Source organism: Clytia hemisphaerica, unplaced genomic scaffold (genome assembly GCF_902728285.1).
Source record: "Clytia hemisphaerica strain Z4C2 unplaced genomic scaffold, Clytia hemisphaerica genome assembly, whole genome shotgun sequence".
In the NCBI taxonomy this organism is placed as follows: Eukaryota; Metazoa; Cnidaria; class Hydrozoa; order Leptothecata; family Clytiidae; genus Clytia; species Clytia hemisphaerica.
In genome coordinates, this window is record NW_027103726.1 from 580,982 (window position 1) to 597,119 (window position 16,138).

Genomic DNA, 16,138 nt, shown 5'->3' on the forward strand with positions numbered 1-16,138 from the left:
CAAAAAGTAGTACAAACAATTTTAACCTAAAAATCGGATTCCAGAAACAAGAAGAAGAAAGAACAATGTTTTTTTATGAAAAATGTATATGAATAAGCATTCCGTGTAATAAAATTGTACATTTTTTTAATATTGTGTAAATATCTATTGTCGTCTTGGCATTTTCGCCACACTGGGAAATTCGACGTCATCGTGTGCACGTTTACCACGCCGTTGTCTGATCGGCTGTTGTTGGCCATGTGACTGATTAAAAATGGCGTAACCTGATCCTCTAATTTGGGTTGCATTGAACTCATACAATGGGACACCGCTATCCAGTTCACCAGCTAAGGATGGTGGTTCAATAAAGGTGCCGGGAAGCACAATTTTTAATTCTCTCTGTGGCTGCTCGATAAACTTTTGCTGGTGGTGTTGTTGTTGGGGTTGGATGTATGATTCGATTGAAGGTGCAGCACAGTGAGTGTGAATTGGTGAACCTATTTGGCCAGAGTGTGGTTGTTGATATGAGGTTTGATGGTGTAATGCAGAGAAAGTCGGTTGGTTAAGATATTGATAATCTGCGGTTTGTTGGTTGAAAGGTTGGTTTAGATTCATTTGAGGGATGGATCCATTGGGGATGGTTTGATTAAACGCTGTTTGCTGTAGATCTGTAAGATGTGCGGGAGTCAAGTTCTCTAAGCTATTCGAGGCGAAGGGTGGTTGGTTTGGGTTCACTGATCGAGAACCTTCCATAGGAGCGTTACGAGCGTTATAAAAAGTTTGATGTGATTCATGTTGAACGGGAGATCTTTGAGTCGAGTTGAAGATTGGTTGGTAGTTTTGTCGATGATTCGAAAATTGGTCAGTGCCAATTTGAGGAAGGTTTTGTGCTTGAATTTGATGCCCAAAACCATTGCAATGCTGTTGTAAACCATATTGAATATGGGGTTCTGCCATTGGAGCGTTAAAGTATGGATTATTATTTGATGGTGTTGGATATTGGTTCGTTGACATCAATTGAGGAGCAGCCATCTGAGCATTTTGGTTAAAATGGGTTTGTTGCAATTCCGGTTGAGTTTGATACATTAGGTTAGGGTTTTGGATAAATTGGCCGTTAGTGAGAAATGGAGATTGGTTGGCTGGTACTTGATGAGGGATTTGTGACATTCCAGATAACATGCAAGGTATTTGTTGTTGAGTTGCATTGGAAATATTCTGGTAACTCGCTGGTTGGTTATTTGTTTGTGGAGCTTCAAAGTCCATTAATTGTGCTTGAATAAGCTTGAACATCTCCTCCTGTGTCAAAGAGTTTGATTCTAAAGAGTTGCCTTGACCAAAAGAAGAAGTTGAAGCTTCTGGTTGTTGCTGTAGGTAGTCCATCATGGATGTTTGAATCTGACCAAAGGATTGTTGGTCATTTACAGCTGAAGGACCAGGTAATTGAATTTGAGTTGATAGACCTGACATGGAGAATTGTTCATCATTACATGGGGATTGTTGGACATTGCGTCTTCGCCCTCGCTTTTTCTTTGATCCTGGTAACGGATCTTGATCGATCAAGGTATTGTTAGCAAGGGCGGACGACTCGCCTGTAGTTTGAGTTGGTTCAACGCGATTACGCCTTCGTCTTCGCTTACTTTTTGAGGGAGCCGCATGTTGATTTTCGTCTACTCGAGGTGGTTGACTCAAATCTCTTGATAGCAGAGCTGCCAGTTGATCGTTGGCAATCGTGGAAAAGTTGCCAAGATCTCCACTGTTAAGTGCAGCAATTAGATCATTTGCTGATGTGGTCAAACCAGTATTATTAAGGTTGACTGGAGGCAATGGTGTCTCGTCCAAATGTGTAAGATCAATGGTTATCGGCTGGTTGATGTCCGATAACTGAGCAGGATTTTGAGGTTCGGTTGGAATACAATTTTGTTGTAACAAGGTTGAGTTTAAAAATCCAGTCTCCAGTGTGTTTGGGTCGCACGTTTGAGATAGAAGTTCCAAATATGTGAGATCAATACCAATCTGTTGATTTATGTCAGATAAATCAACAGGTTTTTGAGATTCAAATGGAGAACCGTCTTGATGTGCCGATGTTGAATTGTGAAATCCAGCCTCCAGAGTTGTTTGTGTGTTGGTGTTGGGGTTTACTTTGCCACACGTGGAAGGAATGTCTTCTTCTTCAATTGGTAGAGAGGATTCGTTTAATCCATTACAAGGTATTTGAGCAGGGTTGGAAACCACTTCTTGCTTTTCTGGTGCTGGCAAAGAAGATTCAACTTGAGGAGCAGACTTCTCTTCGGGATGAAGATCGATCGAATCGTTGGAGTCACCAAAGAAATTGTGGATCTGGAGTGACAAGTTACTGTTAATTTGTTCCAACATCTTCTCTACACCATCCAAAGCAGGCCCGATTGCTTCGTGGTGCTGTTGAAGAGATGTTTGTCCATCCATTGGTGACTTTGATGAAGCATCTAACAAGTTGGAAATATTCCAGTCCGGTAAATAGGAGAGTCTGTTAATCAGCTCATCAGTGCAGATCAAGACTTTCGGTTCTTCTGGAACTCTCTCCTGTTTTTCTTCTGAGGAAATAGTTTTAACGTTATCGCCAGAAACGTTATCATCAATCTTGATGACAGAAGAGACTTTCTCTTCTTGGGTTTCCTTTTGACTTGGTGGACTATCTGTTGCAATGTTACCAGCAGAACTGTTCCCGTCAACTTTGGCTGAGAATAGCTTTTCTTCACCAGAAGACTCTGGTTCAAATCCAAGCATCCTGGGAAAAAAACATAAAATATTACTCTTCAAGGTGTAAATAACTCGTCAAGTCCCTAAATAATTTTTTTCAAAGATTTTCTTTCCAAAGTTTCTTAAAAATCTCCGGGTCCGAATATTAGGCATTAAAGAAATTTCAAAACTTTGTCGTCAAGTCCCTCAGTAACTTTTTTCAAAAACTTTCTTTCCAAACTTTCTTAAAAATCTCTAAATCTAGAAGAAATTAAAAGCTTGTTCATAGTTTAATGAATAGCTTGGGGCCTACTTTAGAGTCTTTCCTTACTTGATCAAAAATAATGAAATGAAAAGGAAGGTACGAAAGACAGACACAAAGTTCTTACTCGTCAGCATTAAAGGTATCAAAGGTTGTGAAGATTTTCTCATAATACTTCGGAAAGTCGTCCATCTCAGACATTATGATAGTACCACGGCCAAAAAAAGATCCAACAACGGCAAAAGATTTGTGCGATATGATACAGGACGTGTAATATAAAAACAATAATTGATATCAATATTCCAAATATTCCAAAAAAATTGCCAATTATCTATGAGCGGAACTTGTCGTTTCGAAGGTCGAAATCTAAAGTGATTGTCGTTTTAATAAACGGAATCAAAACATAGTTAAGAAAATATTTGACGTCAAATTTTTTATACAACCTTGACGTCAGTTTTAAATGATATGGATATCGTCGGAGCACATCAAAGCGCCCGCAAGTAGGGCGATGAAGCCAGAGATCAGAGAAAGAGGCTGTATACCAAAAAAATAGTTCTTCAATTCCTAATTCAATAACGAAGTTCATCTCGAATTAATTTCCGATATTTTTCTTATTAAAGATGATTTCGTTCGAATTCCGGTACATTCAGGAGTTCCGGTACATTCGGGTATCCCCGTACGGATAAATACAACAACCTTGGTATACCCTATAAAATAACACCTATTGGAAATTGATAAGTTGGATGACCTAAGCGCTAAATAACATAAGCGACTTTCTGCCGTTAATCCATCAAATTTTAGACACAGCAGGAAGATCGACAGAAAGACTGTAAGAGATCCCATTGCATCAACCTTTAGACGTCTTTTGTGCCTTTCGCTCAATTCGCTCATATCCATTGACCTCTATATACCTTGGACCAAGCTGTATCCACCATTTTTGATCGAAGTTTTTAGAAAAAAGGTACCCTAATGGTGGCACTGTGTATCTTATAGGCCCTTTCTACACCGGCCCTTATTGGCGTTATTTTTGGGCTTGTGGCGTAATAGTGTAAAAAGGGCCAAGATTTTGCAATTTTAACCTAAAAGCGGCGTTAATTTTTTATCATTATTTCTCAATTTAAAGGATTTTGGGTAAGATTCGAAGACGAAAATTATCCATTGTTTTACTCCATATTTAAAACTTCAGTGAAATATTTAATATATATTCAAAAATCAATGATTTTCGATGGCATTTTCAACAGTTTACTACTGAAAAATGACATTTTAATGTAAATTTTAGTCATTATTTACTAATTTGAAGCATAAGTAGGCATTTTTACAAATTTTGGCGTTATTAACGGCCCTAAATTAGGCTGTGGCGTAAGAAGGGGCGGCGTAAAAAGGGGCGGCGTAAAAAGGGCCGATAAGGTACTCGATGAAGGTCAATTCGTAAATCATTGATATTCTCCGTTTCAAACTTTTTTCACCAACATTGAGTAGTGCTACCGTTAGGGTAGCCCTTTCAAAAAAACTTCATCAAAGAATTTGCTTGGCTGTGATGAGAGAGTGTGCCCAGGGTATATAAAGTTCAATTCACTCATATGTCACCATCATCTCAAAAATCATACCTTATTGGAACTAATTTCGCGGGAACAAAAATTCGCGATCAAAAAGAAAATCGGAAAGATTGCATTTCGCAGGTTTTCATTTTTGCGGTTTTGCCCTTTTTTGGACAAACTTCTTTCATTTTCCTAGGGATTTTTCAAATTTTTCGATAAAATCGGAAAAAATTGTAATTCGAAAAGACCGCTAAAAACGCTAAAATTAATTAAAAGTCAAGTAAAAGTCAACTTACATATTAACGACAACCAATAATTTCTTGATATCACCACAACCTTTGCATTCCTCTTTCACCAAAGTCAAAAGTTTTTGTGGAAAGTCCGATCTAAAACAGTAAATAAAATAATAGTGTCATTTTGAGTATAGTTATGTTCGGGAGGCCGATTTCTGTAGAAAGAGGCTTTTCTTGTTTCGTCAAGTTACTCGTCAAAGAGACGGTAAGGTTCTAATTTAACTATATCCTGAACAGCTGAGGACGACGATTTGAGTAAAGGATCACCTCTTCAGATTCGACACTTGCTTCTATAATGGCAGAAATTACGTAACTAATCGCACGATGAGCTATTTTTTCTTATTTGGCGCCTCTTCAAAGAGAGCAATTAATCGTTAATCACACTCTTCGATGTAGCGCCAATGTTTACAAAATCGATTTTAATGTTTTTCTCACTTTTTTTTTCATCGAACGTTTTAATTGCATTCGAAATTCATTTTGTGAGAAAGAAAGTCTATAAACAACAATAAAAGAAAAACATAGAGAGAAGAGAAAAATATAAAACTTTCAGTGTAATTTCTGTAATTTACTTTCATAACTGGGAAAAAGTAGTGAAACCCATTGTGCGATTAGCTCGTAATCACAAAATAACCCGTATAATTCGAAAATTGCACTCGTCCTTTCGGACTTGGGAAATTAATAACAAAAAAATCACTCGTGCAATTATTCTCGAATTGCACTCGTTATCATGTGATTACATATACTTAACAAAACATGAAAAACCTCTATAGAAAAAAGAGAATAATAATATCAAAACAAAGCGAAGAATGTAGTAATCTGTAGACATTTATTCGAAAAAATCCGCGCCGCCATCTTGCCTTAAAACAAAAGCCGCCTAGGTCTTGATATTACGATGAAACAGCTCACCGGATTTTGTGGCTTCAATTAATCATAGCGTTCAAAAGCTCATTTTAATGTTCCAAAGCCTAATTAAAACTCCAAAGAGAAACCGTGAAATTCGACGAAATCATCATACAATACTATCTGGAGTGGTTGGGACCTGGTCGGAGATAAGAAATAAATCTTGAGCCCTCAGCAACCCAAACGCATTACGCAAGAATAGGTTATGGAGTAACAATCAGAAACAATCAGTCCTGATTACCAATGATTCATTTCGACTCCGACTATAAAATGCGAAGAGTATACTTACAGTGAATCCGTGTCAGAGTCTAGGTAAACATCAAAACAACCGGAAGAAAATAATCTTTCCAATAGCTTCAACAATGGGACGATCACTCTAAAAAAATGAAGAAAAGAAAAATATGAGACTCGTGTTGCGAGCTACCTAAATCAAAACAGGTACAGTTGATGCTCTCTGATTCGAATTTCTACTATTTGATACGCTCCCTCATTTGATAATTTTGAAAGTTGCCGTCAGCAAGAAACTCTCATAAACGACGCTCTACTATTTGATGACAATCTAATTCCTCTCGAAAATCGAAGTAGAGCGTCTGTACTTTGACAATTGAATAACTCTGGAAGAAAGGTGTTCATAGATGATCACTTGCCAAGTGAGTCGGAGGAGTAAATATAAGTTTGAAATTATCACCTGTCATTTTTGTTATGAGTTTTGAGAATATTTAGGAAATGTTCTGATATCCTGTCCATTTCTTCTATACTGAAAACATAATCAGGAAATAAAAATACAAACTTTAGGGAGATAAAAGTGAATATGTTACTACTTATCTCCTTCAAAATAACAAAAAAAATGATCAAATTATGAAATTTTTCAAAATGGAATGGGCAGTTAATGCTATAAATATAGAACAAAGTACCAAATTTGGTTTAAATGATGATGTGGACATGTGGAGGGCGGGTAAAAAAAGACCTATTATGTTTCGTACAGAGCTAAGTAAAACAAAATGTGAAATTATTACCAACCTTTCTTGGTTTTCGCCGAGGAAATTCAAAACACAGTCTGTAGCATGTCGTGCCTGGTGAAGATAAAAAGAGATTCAATCTACTCCAGTGGTCAAAATAAAGTTTTACCTCTGAGACGGACTTGCAGCACAAATAAAAAAGATTATAGATTACGCTAGCCACTCCCGGCTATCCACCGACAGCTACCAGATGAATGCACTTTTCTTACTTTTTCTTACAAAATGGAAAAAAAAAAAAAAAAAAAAGTGATTCTTAGTTGGCGGTAGCCGGGGAGCGAACCCACAACCCTTAGATCACAGATGAATTATCAACTGACTGAACTACCGGGCCACTTCATTACTCCCAGGTAGATGAAGAGAAAAATAAGATAAAACCAAATACCAGTGATTCTGTGATTCCGCCAGCGCTGATGGAGATACCGAGTATTAAAGAATATTGGTAAGGTTTGATGGAGAGAAGTTTTTCGATGATGGCGAAAGCTTCGTTCGGTACTGCCCAATTGATCGTCTCTTCTTTTGACCTGAACGAAGTACAAGACAATGATAGAATTCTTAACCAAACCTGAGTTTTTGTATATTAGCAGGGAAAAAATCATGGGTCAGTGAAATGGTTGCCACCATATATTTTACTAAAGGAGAATTAAACAGATTATTATTTCAAGAGATTTCAAGGAGAAATCGAATATTTTGAAAAATCAGTTCTAATTCTAGGAGTTTTGTGGAGGCTTTCGATAAGTATTTACGATTTACGATTTACGAAGGAGGAGAGTTTTGCCAGTATGATACACTAGTATAGCTAGAAAAACATAAAACATACAATTTAACACCTTTGAGTGATATAGGGGTTAGGTTTTCGCATTGAAACTAAAAAGGGTCGATCGGAAAAATAGGCAGTCTTACTTTGATAAAATTTCACGTAGCTGTTCAATACAGGGTAGCGCGCCCATATCTTTTCTAAAAAAATGGAAGAAGAAAGATGTTTCACTCACAGATTAACGTCTTTTATAATCCGTGTAATACAGTAATATGGGTGTTATATGATAATGTTACGGGATAATATCAGTTTATAGAAACTGCAATTTGTCTTCGCCAGAGACAATTTTTCATTCGCCAGCCTACCAAAAACAAAGCAAAACCCCTGTTGTTGGGTGATTTTCGGATACAGTGACTTTTTCAGACTGGCACGCAAGGACAGATGAAATTAAATGGTGATATTTGTGTGTCAGAGGGTGTGGTATTCCACTCTGATGGGATACCGCCCTTTTAGTGCTTTCGTTGCATAAGAGCCGCCAATACGCCTTCAGAATTACAGATAATAAAGCCCTCTTATTAAGCAAATGCCTGCACTTTGTCAGGCCCAATACTATATTAAATAAAAGACTATGTTCTAACGGAGACTGCTGGGCCTAAGATGGTTAAAAGTGTTACACTTATAAAGAAAAAGCCATGTTAGTATCTTCCTTTAGTGCTTTTTAAAGCATTAGAGCACGTTAATACCTAATCAGAATTGCTCAGCCCGGGAGCCACTTATTGCTTTTTGATGGACTGGATGGCGCTGATAAGTGGTCCAGCGTAATTTGAAAGACTCCATTTTTTCATGTTTTTATTAAATATTTCCCGTTTTCCAAAAGGGAAATATTTGTTAAAATGGCTTTCTCCTTCATAATAATTTCACAGGGAAAAATGCATCCAGTGAAGTATAAGTAATGTATCATGATTCAAGTCGACTGATAAACTATTACGTCATAATATATGTTATAAGTTCCTTACGGATTCTCAAGCCGGTTATAATAAAACTATTACATGTTAGTAGCAGACCCGACTGGCAATTGTTATGTAGCAGGTTGAAACATGAGTTTTTTGCTAGAAAGATGCAGTTTGTTTTCAAGTTAAATCTTTAAAATAAATCAAACTGTGTGGGTTTCTTTACTTCCAAACAACCTACCAATAGTTTTGGAACACTCCATAATAAAGGAAGATGGCTGTTCTTGTGGATTGACTTTCTGGTTACCCCACATAAACACGATGTGACATGAAAGTGAAGAGACATGATTTGTTGGTTTTTGTTTGATTTCTTGATGTCATATAATTCATGGCAAATGGGATAGCAAATGACCTTTCATGTATTGCTTGGCTCTACATATGATACCTCTAACTTTGAACACCTCCAGAATGTTGAAAAAAGCATTTTATGAGATAAGTTTCGATTGTAATTTTCATGGAAATTTTTAATCGACAGATTTGACCTGGCGTCAGTTTTGTTTGGTTGATAAATCTTTAGCTTCACCATTACCGTGGGATGATTTTCAATAAACTTTTGTTGTTATACACAGTCACTCTACACATGATGACTCCAGCCATGATTGGTATCAGACAGTCAGAATGTTGGAAAAAAAACATTTTACGAGAAATTGTTGATAGAAATTATATTGACTTATTTTTACAATTTTGGTGGTGTGGGTTTTGTTAGGGTATATTGATTGTTGTTTGTTGGAAGACACCGTTTAACAGTCTCGCCATCTCCACCGTAGAGGCGGAAGGTAAAAATGATCACTTTAGTACTGTGGAAGGTTAGAGAAATGTAAACATTGCCATTTTTTTCCTTCCTTTAAAGAGAATGTTTTCCAGACGATGTCAATCGAACGAATCGAACGCCGAATCAATTGGACGAGATTGAACACAATCGAATAATTGCAATTCGATTGACGAACGCAATCGAATTGCAATCGAATATTACCCAGGACTTGCCGTTCGATTGCATCAATTACGTTCTATTGTATTCGATTGCGTTCGATTGTATTCGATTATGTTCGACTGATTCAATAGTACTAGATTTTATTCACTTTCGTACGGGACTTAAGCGCTCGGCCGCCCACGCTATAAAAAGCTCTAACGGGGTAATCCAATTTAATTTAATCGCAATCAAACTCATCGAACATAATCGTAACCGAACGAAATCGAATGTAATTGACCTCGTAATTGACAATCAATCGAACCAATTGAAAATAGTCAACTATCAATCAAACCAATCTAACCTTACTCGAACGCAATCGAACACAATCGAATATTACCCAGGATTCGGCCGTTCGATTAAGATTCGATTACGTTCGACAATCGAATTGCAATTATTCGATCGCGTTCGATTACGTTCGATTGGTTCGATTGCGATTTTTGTTCGAAGTTGTTCGATTGACACCGTCTGGTGTTTTAGATGTTTGAACATAATATTAATGACAATTTTATGTATCTCTCCTGAAAATTTGACAAAAATTCACCAAGAGGAAAAGAAGTTACGATGAAAAGGAGTTCTTTACCTACCATTTCTCTGCTGGGTTTTCTTATGAGAACTGGCTGTTTACCTACCATTTTTTACGGGGGAGAGTGAAGTTTCTCGTGGTTGCCAAAACCAAAACAATAGAAAATTGTTCATACGCGTGCGCAGCCGACACTGTTAAACGGTGTATTGATTACCAAAAAAAAAGAGAACCATTTTTTGATGAATACTTTATTTTTTTCATGAACCGTGTGGATGGTTGACATCTTTCTCTAGTCTTGTAAACCAATGCAGTGTCTGTTTTCAAATCTTGAATTCTCTATACCTACTGAACTAAATAGACTTAAATTATGCATGGCTGTATCATTGTTTTTATGCTGGAGTACATAATTATTCAATATGGCTGCCTCTTTTAAAAAAGGTCTACACGTTTTTTTTTTATAAGAACGTCAAAAATTTTCGAAGCCTTCGGATGTTCTTAGTTTTTTGGATTTGAAGCCTAAAAATGTTCTTAAAATGTTCTTATTTTCAGCATTTTTTGAGCATTTTGATGTAATTTCTTAAGAAAATGCATGTTTTTAAGTCTCCAAAGCCTTAGAATGTTCTTAGAATGTTCTTAAATTTTTGGGCCTCGAAGCCTTATGTTCTTATATAGTTTGTTCTTATAAAAAAAAAAACGTGTACTGTTTAAAGCTATCTAAATGCTTTAAAACTTTGAGCAACATTTTTTTCTTTGTTGCTATTAAAGATAGATTTTTACTTTGTCGTAATGTAAATTTATTGTAAAGTTTTAGTTTTTGAGTTTAGTTCATCTGCAGTAGTATTTTTTCAGTAATCCTTAAATCTTGTGAATAAAGTAACATTTAACCAGAGTTATTGCCCTCGTTATATTCAAATTTGTATCTTTTTAGGACTGATAAGTACATATTTTTAAACACCAAAACACCAAAACAAAGCAAACAACATGCCAGTTCTTTCTGGACAAATATATATGGATACTTTATTATGTGTGCTTTTTTATATGTGTCAATAATGACCTTCATTTTTAAGGAAATATTTAGTCGCAATTTTGCGATTCTTGTTATAGTTTCATAAGCTTTGGTGGGGTTTTTAATATGTTTTCTTGTTTTGGTTTTTTACATAATTTTTGAAAACTAGTCTTCACTGGACTCAGTGCCATCAAAATCACCAGGAAGCAAAGTTCCGTCAGAAGTAGACTCTAGTCTAGTGTCTGCCCTTTGTCAGGTTTAATACTATATTATATAAAAGACCTTTGTTCTGAAGAAGAGTTTTGGGCCTAAAAGAAAGGTTTAAAAGTTCTACCTAAAGAAAACTTTCGTATCGCTTGCTACGTTCAGCTATCCTATATGCTTACGTGGCCCGAGAACTGTTAGAAAATTGAACGTTGATATGAATGAGATTGAAATTCATGAAACTACTAGGAGAAATCTTTAGTCAATTTTCTTTAGATTCGTAGCTTTTGAGATTCTTTTCACACTTTTGCTTGTTTATCGTTAGCGCTTTAGTGCTTTTGGATGTGCCTTTGGATGTGGATTTGTGATACTTTTCAGATTTGTTTGCCTCTTAGTATTCTTTTTCTTAATTAATTAAAAAAACATAATGATATTTATATTAATTTTAATGTATATCAATGACATGGTCTAAATATATTGCATTTATGTTTCTTATTAAAGAAAAGGCCATTTTCGATGACGTTTTCGATGATGATGATATCTTTGTTTTTGACAAAAGCAAAACATTTTTCAAAGAATGGTAAGTTCCAAAGCGCCCGAGCTGTGCGCCTTGTTTGCCGACCATAAAATGCTGAGTACCCACTCAGCGGCCTTAAGAAAAGTCAGTATTTTTCGTCGCTGGCGTGATGAGGACCGGCGATATATATAATAATATATACTTTATCAGTAGAAAATTCAAAGAAAAACAAAATATCATATTCATTTTTATTCATAACACATATATTATTATATAACTTCTTGTAGAAGAAAAAGATGTTATCGGTAAAAAAAAATGGAAAAACAAGAAATCAATAGCAGATTAGGATCGGTGACAGAGTTGATTAATAATCAATTATTTTGGTTGTGAATACCGCAAGTCGTGAAGTGAGAGGCGGAGCTACTCGACCAGATTTCGACTTGATGATAGATCTGCTAGAAAGGGTCTTGAAAATCGAAATGTTGAAGAAGAGCACAAGGAGAGGGGTAAGAAGTGGGTAAAGTGAAAGAGTTCAGCTTTGTCTCTTTCACATCAAAAAGCGAGCGCACATTTCGGTGGAGCCTCTCCTTTGGCTACTCGACCAGATTTCGACTTGATGATAGATCTGCTAGAAAGGGTCTTGAAAATCGAAATGTTGAAGAAAAGCACAAGGAGAGGGGTAAGAGGTGGGTAAAGTGAAAGAGTTTAACTTTGTCGGCCCTAATTTTGCACCAGCCCCTTTTACGTCAGCCTTTAATACACCAAAGCTCGATTTCTTTCCATTATTAGCTCGGCCCTAATTCAATTTATTACGGTTTTTATTACGCCAGCGAGAAAAAAAGGTCATTAGTTGCTGGCGTAAAAAGGGCCGATAGTACCTTAAGTAATAGTTGTGAGCCTTGAAAAGAAAAATTTGGACACTTACTTGAAATATAACAGTTGGTATAAAAGTTGACCAGCTTTGACTCTTACTCGATCGATCTTCTCACATAACTGTTGAAAGACAACTTTCAAGATTTTTACATGACTGAAAGATTGAAAAACAAAACAAAACATTAATTGACTTACGCCGTCTCATAAGATCACCAGTAGCGTGATTTAGAAAGTAACTTGCTATTCCGGGGAGGGGGGGGGGGTACTTAGGCAAATGGAGGGTACGGTATGTGCCGCCCTTAATGGTACCTTTTTTGGATTTTGGACTTTTTTGAAGTCCCGCTAAGGGTCGGAAAAATGGGAAATTTCAACTTTTCCCCTAGTTTAGGTATAAACTTATTTCTTTTTTTATGATTTTTGTTGGCGAAAAAAAACCGTTTTCGCCAACAAAAATCATAAAAAAAGAAATAAGTTTATACCTAAACTACTTCCCCCCCCCCCCAGAAAGATCGAAATTTGGTCAAAATTGGTCAAATTTGTCCCGGTAAGGGTCGTAAAATTCAAATTCACAAAATTTTCCTTTGTTTTCTCCTTTTTAGTCCCGGTAAGGGTCCGAGGGTCAAAAGCACCCCTCCCCCCCGGGCTTGCTATACAGCGAACTCTCGCTAATTCGAACTACAGCGGAGTCTTTTTAACTCGAGCCTCTATAACTCGAACGGTCCCTTCAGTCAACAATGCCTTGGGGAGGGGAGGTGTATCTTTTGAGGTCATATTATATTAGATAATGAGGTATAATTAATAAGGTATGATGGAAGGTCTTACGTATTATGCATTTTGAAATATTCGTCGTGTGTTTTATTAAAGTGACAAACAATTTGAACAATAGAGCTCATTGCTTGTTCTCGAACCCTAAAAAAGAGAGAAAGAATACCATACTGAAGTTTGTTTACGTTAATAAGTGAACAATATTTTTGTTACAATATGAAGACCACTCTCAAAGGGATAAGTCATACAAGATCAACGTCCATAGGGTCCATCCCCCCCAGTAATTTGGAGGTACCTAAAAAAAGTGCTAAAAAAGCCAGGTACTTGGAAGTATTCTTAAATTTAGGGGGTACCAAAATGATTGGGGTACCTAAACCTTTTGGGGATACCTGAACCCTGGAGGACCCTATGAACGTGGTTTCAATACGTGCGAGAAAACCAAAGTTCAACGTGTAGAGAATTTTAGGACAAAATCAGTGTGTCTTTTGGGTATTTCCCTCACTTTTTATCCCATGAAACAAAAAAAGAAACTATGGGAGACGCACTTTTTTCTTTTGTTGGTGGAATGGAGCATGTTGCATTGCACTAACGCAAAAAAAACTTCTTGTGTCACCAAGCCTTTAAAATTATCTTTTTTTATGAATGATTGGATGAATTAACTGATTCACTAAATGACCGAGCATTAGTTAATAGGAAAACTAACTAAAATGTATTAAGCAAACACCTTTTTAATACAAGTGTAACTGTAAGATGAAACAAAAGTTGAATTTTTTGAAACGACATTTCTTTGTCAAGTTCAAGTCATTATAATATAACGTCGATGCAATATTTGTTCTGGGACAACATTTCATTCATGAATAAACAAAAAAGAAAAGAAACAGACAATGAAAAACTCACCAAGCGCCTACATCACCACGACTGTCTATAGTATAATCATCTGTACATTGAAACAAACAATCCAATACGTCAGACAGTTGTGATTTGTCGTCCACTCCTGTAGTCTGGATCACCCTGATATCATTATGAAGGAGAAAACGTAGCGTTAGGTAAGTAGAAAAAATTTTTATATGGGGAATGGAGTGGAATTTTCAGTGATTTACCCCCCGGACAAAGGGACTTTTGGCCCCCAAACGGGTTTTACTCCCTGGAAAAGCATCCGTTGACCCCCGGACAACCCAAATTACACCGGACAAGGCAAATTTTGATGATCATTCGCTACCCCCGGACAATACATCCTCCACCCGAACATTTTCTGGAAAATCTGAAATGGAACCATCCTAAATTGTCAACTTTACCAAGGCTAGGCCGCTTTAGCAAGATCTGGGTTTATACTAGCATGCTGGCCGATGTCATTGTGTGTGTAATCAGTTACAAGGCGGAATTCGTTTAGTTTAAAACTCGTCATAGTTCACAGGCTTTTATCTCCGTTATACAGTGGCCAGAATTTTGTTGTTTTCGAAAAAGCATAGTCTGTAGGCTACTAAACGATTTCCCGTTCTACTAATCACAACTGTCTATATAATGATTAATATGCGGCCTTATCTAATTAGATTGAAGGGTAAACCTTATCCCTGATACTACGTATGACAATACCCAAGTTTTTTGATTGCTCGTTTTTACTATATAGGTTGGATGTTTATATCCTTTGGAAGACATCATTATTTACTGACAAATAACGACTCAAAATATTTCAACTCATTCATGTAAGTACCCCCACCAGGGTCGGATACAGGAGGTAGGCTATCTTATTCATGGAGAGTAATTGGTTTCCATATAAGGTAATACGATAATAAAGTGCACTCTCCTCCATTGGTTATAGCCTCCCTCTGTATCCGAGTCTGCCCACAGATTTCACTGAAGATTGCCATCCTGGATGGCATGAAACTTATATAGCCTTAATCCTGCCAAAGAAAGGAAGTTGGTCGGTGTTTACTTTTTCAATATTTTTATGTTTTAGTCTGGGTTATCTATTGACACGAAGCTGGTCACAACATTTATTTCCATATTATAAGTTCCAATTAAAGTGAGTTTCAGTATTTTATGGACAAATTTTTTTTCTTCAATATTTCTCATTTACCCCATCAATGTTTTTACTAAAACAGCTTTTATAAATTGGCCCGGTATAATCAGTTCACACGGCATAATCAATTCAAACGGCATAATTAGTTCAAACGGCATAATCAGTTCACACGGCATAATCAATTCACGCGTCATAATCAATTCACGCGGCATAATTAGTTCACACGGCATAATCAGTTCAAACGACATAATCAGTTCAAACGGCATAATCAGTTCAAACGGCATAATCAGTTCAAACGGCATAATCAGTTCACACGGCATAATCAATTCACGCGTCATAATCAATTCACGCGGCATAATTAGTTCACACGGCATAATCAATGCCGTGATAATAATAATCTCTACAGAAAAACAAATAAATCTAAAAAAAATCCAAACGATTCGAGTTTTTGACGTCGCTTTACACTTTTAAAGCTCTTGCAGTAGTGAAAAAATCGAACTTGCGTCAAAGCACTTGAAAGGCTTCTATTTTTCGAAAATCATGAAAGTGATGAAAAGTCCCGGTTTTTGGTGAGGTGCTCGCTATATGGGCCTTTACGCCCTGTGTGCTTCTTGTTTCTTTATGACAATATCCCACTCCTGTTTGTCTTTTAAACGAGCACAAAATCGCTACTTAATTCAAATTCTATCAAAAGTTATTGAGGTTTGAAAAAACCATGGATTTATTATAGAGTCTGGATAAACATCGAATGAAGCGGTGGAGAGTGAAGTATTGTTTTTCTATTGTTTCA

At 36.6% G+C, this 16,138-nt stretch overlaps 2 protein-coding genes across 3 annotated transcripts in view; both read right to left on the bottom strand.

Moving 5' to 3' along the window:
- LOC136804668 (tubulin-specific chaperone D-like) overlaps positions 1–16,138 on the bottom strand; it is a 57,879-nt gene that overhangs the window by 7,461 nt on the left and 34,280 nt on the right. For both annotated transcript variants that reach the window (XM_067061274.1, XM_067061275.1), the window contains exons 32-40: positions 14,226–14,339; positions 13,386–13,472; positions 12,616–12,717; positions 7,607–7,660; positions 7,089–7,227; positions 6,708–6,760; positions 6,376–6,444; positions 5,977–6,063; positions 4,791–4,880 (exon numbers count right to left, since the gene is read on the bottom strand). In XM_067061274.1, coding sequence (XP_066917375.1) covers positions 4,791–4,880; positions 5,977–6,063; positions 6,376–6,444; positions 6,708–6,760; positions 7,089–7,227; positions 7,607–7,660; positions 12,616–12,717; positions 13,386–13,472; positions 14,226–14,339 — 795 coding nt within the window. The remainder of the gene's footprint in view (positions 1–4,790; positions 4,881–5,976; positions 6,064–6,375; positions 6,445–6,707; positions 6,761–7,088; positions 7,228–7,606; positions 7,661–12,615; positions 12,718–13,385; positions 13,473–14,225; positions 14,340–16,138) is intronic.
- Positions 82–3,149, bottom strand: LOC136804669 (uncharacterized). The gene is made up of 2 exons (XM_067061277.1): positions 3,084–3,149; positions 82–2,743 (listed from the first exon to the last, which is right to left on the bottom strand). Exons 1-2 carry the CDS (start codon positions 3,146–3,148, stop codon positions 145–147), a joined length of 2,664 nt encoding a protein of 887 aa, XP_066917378.1. The 5' UTR covers position 3,149; the 3' UTR covers positions 82–144.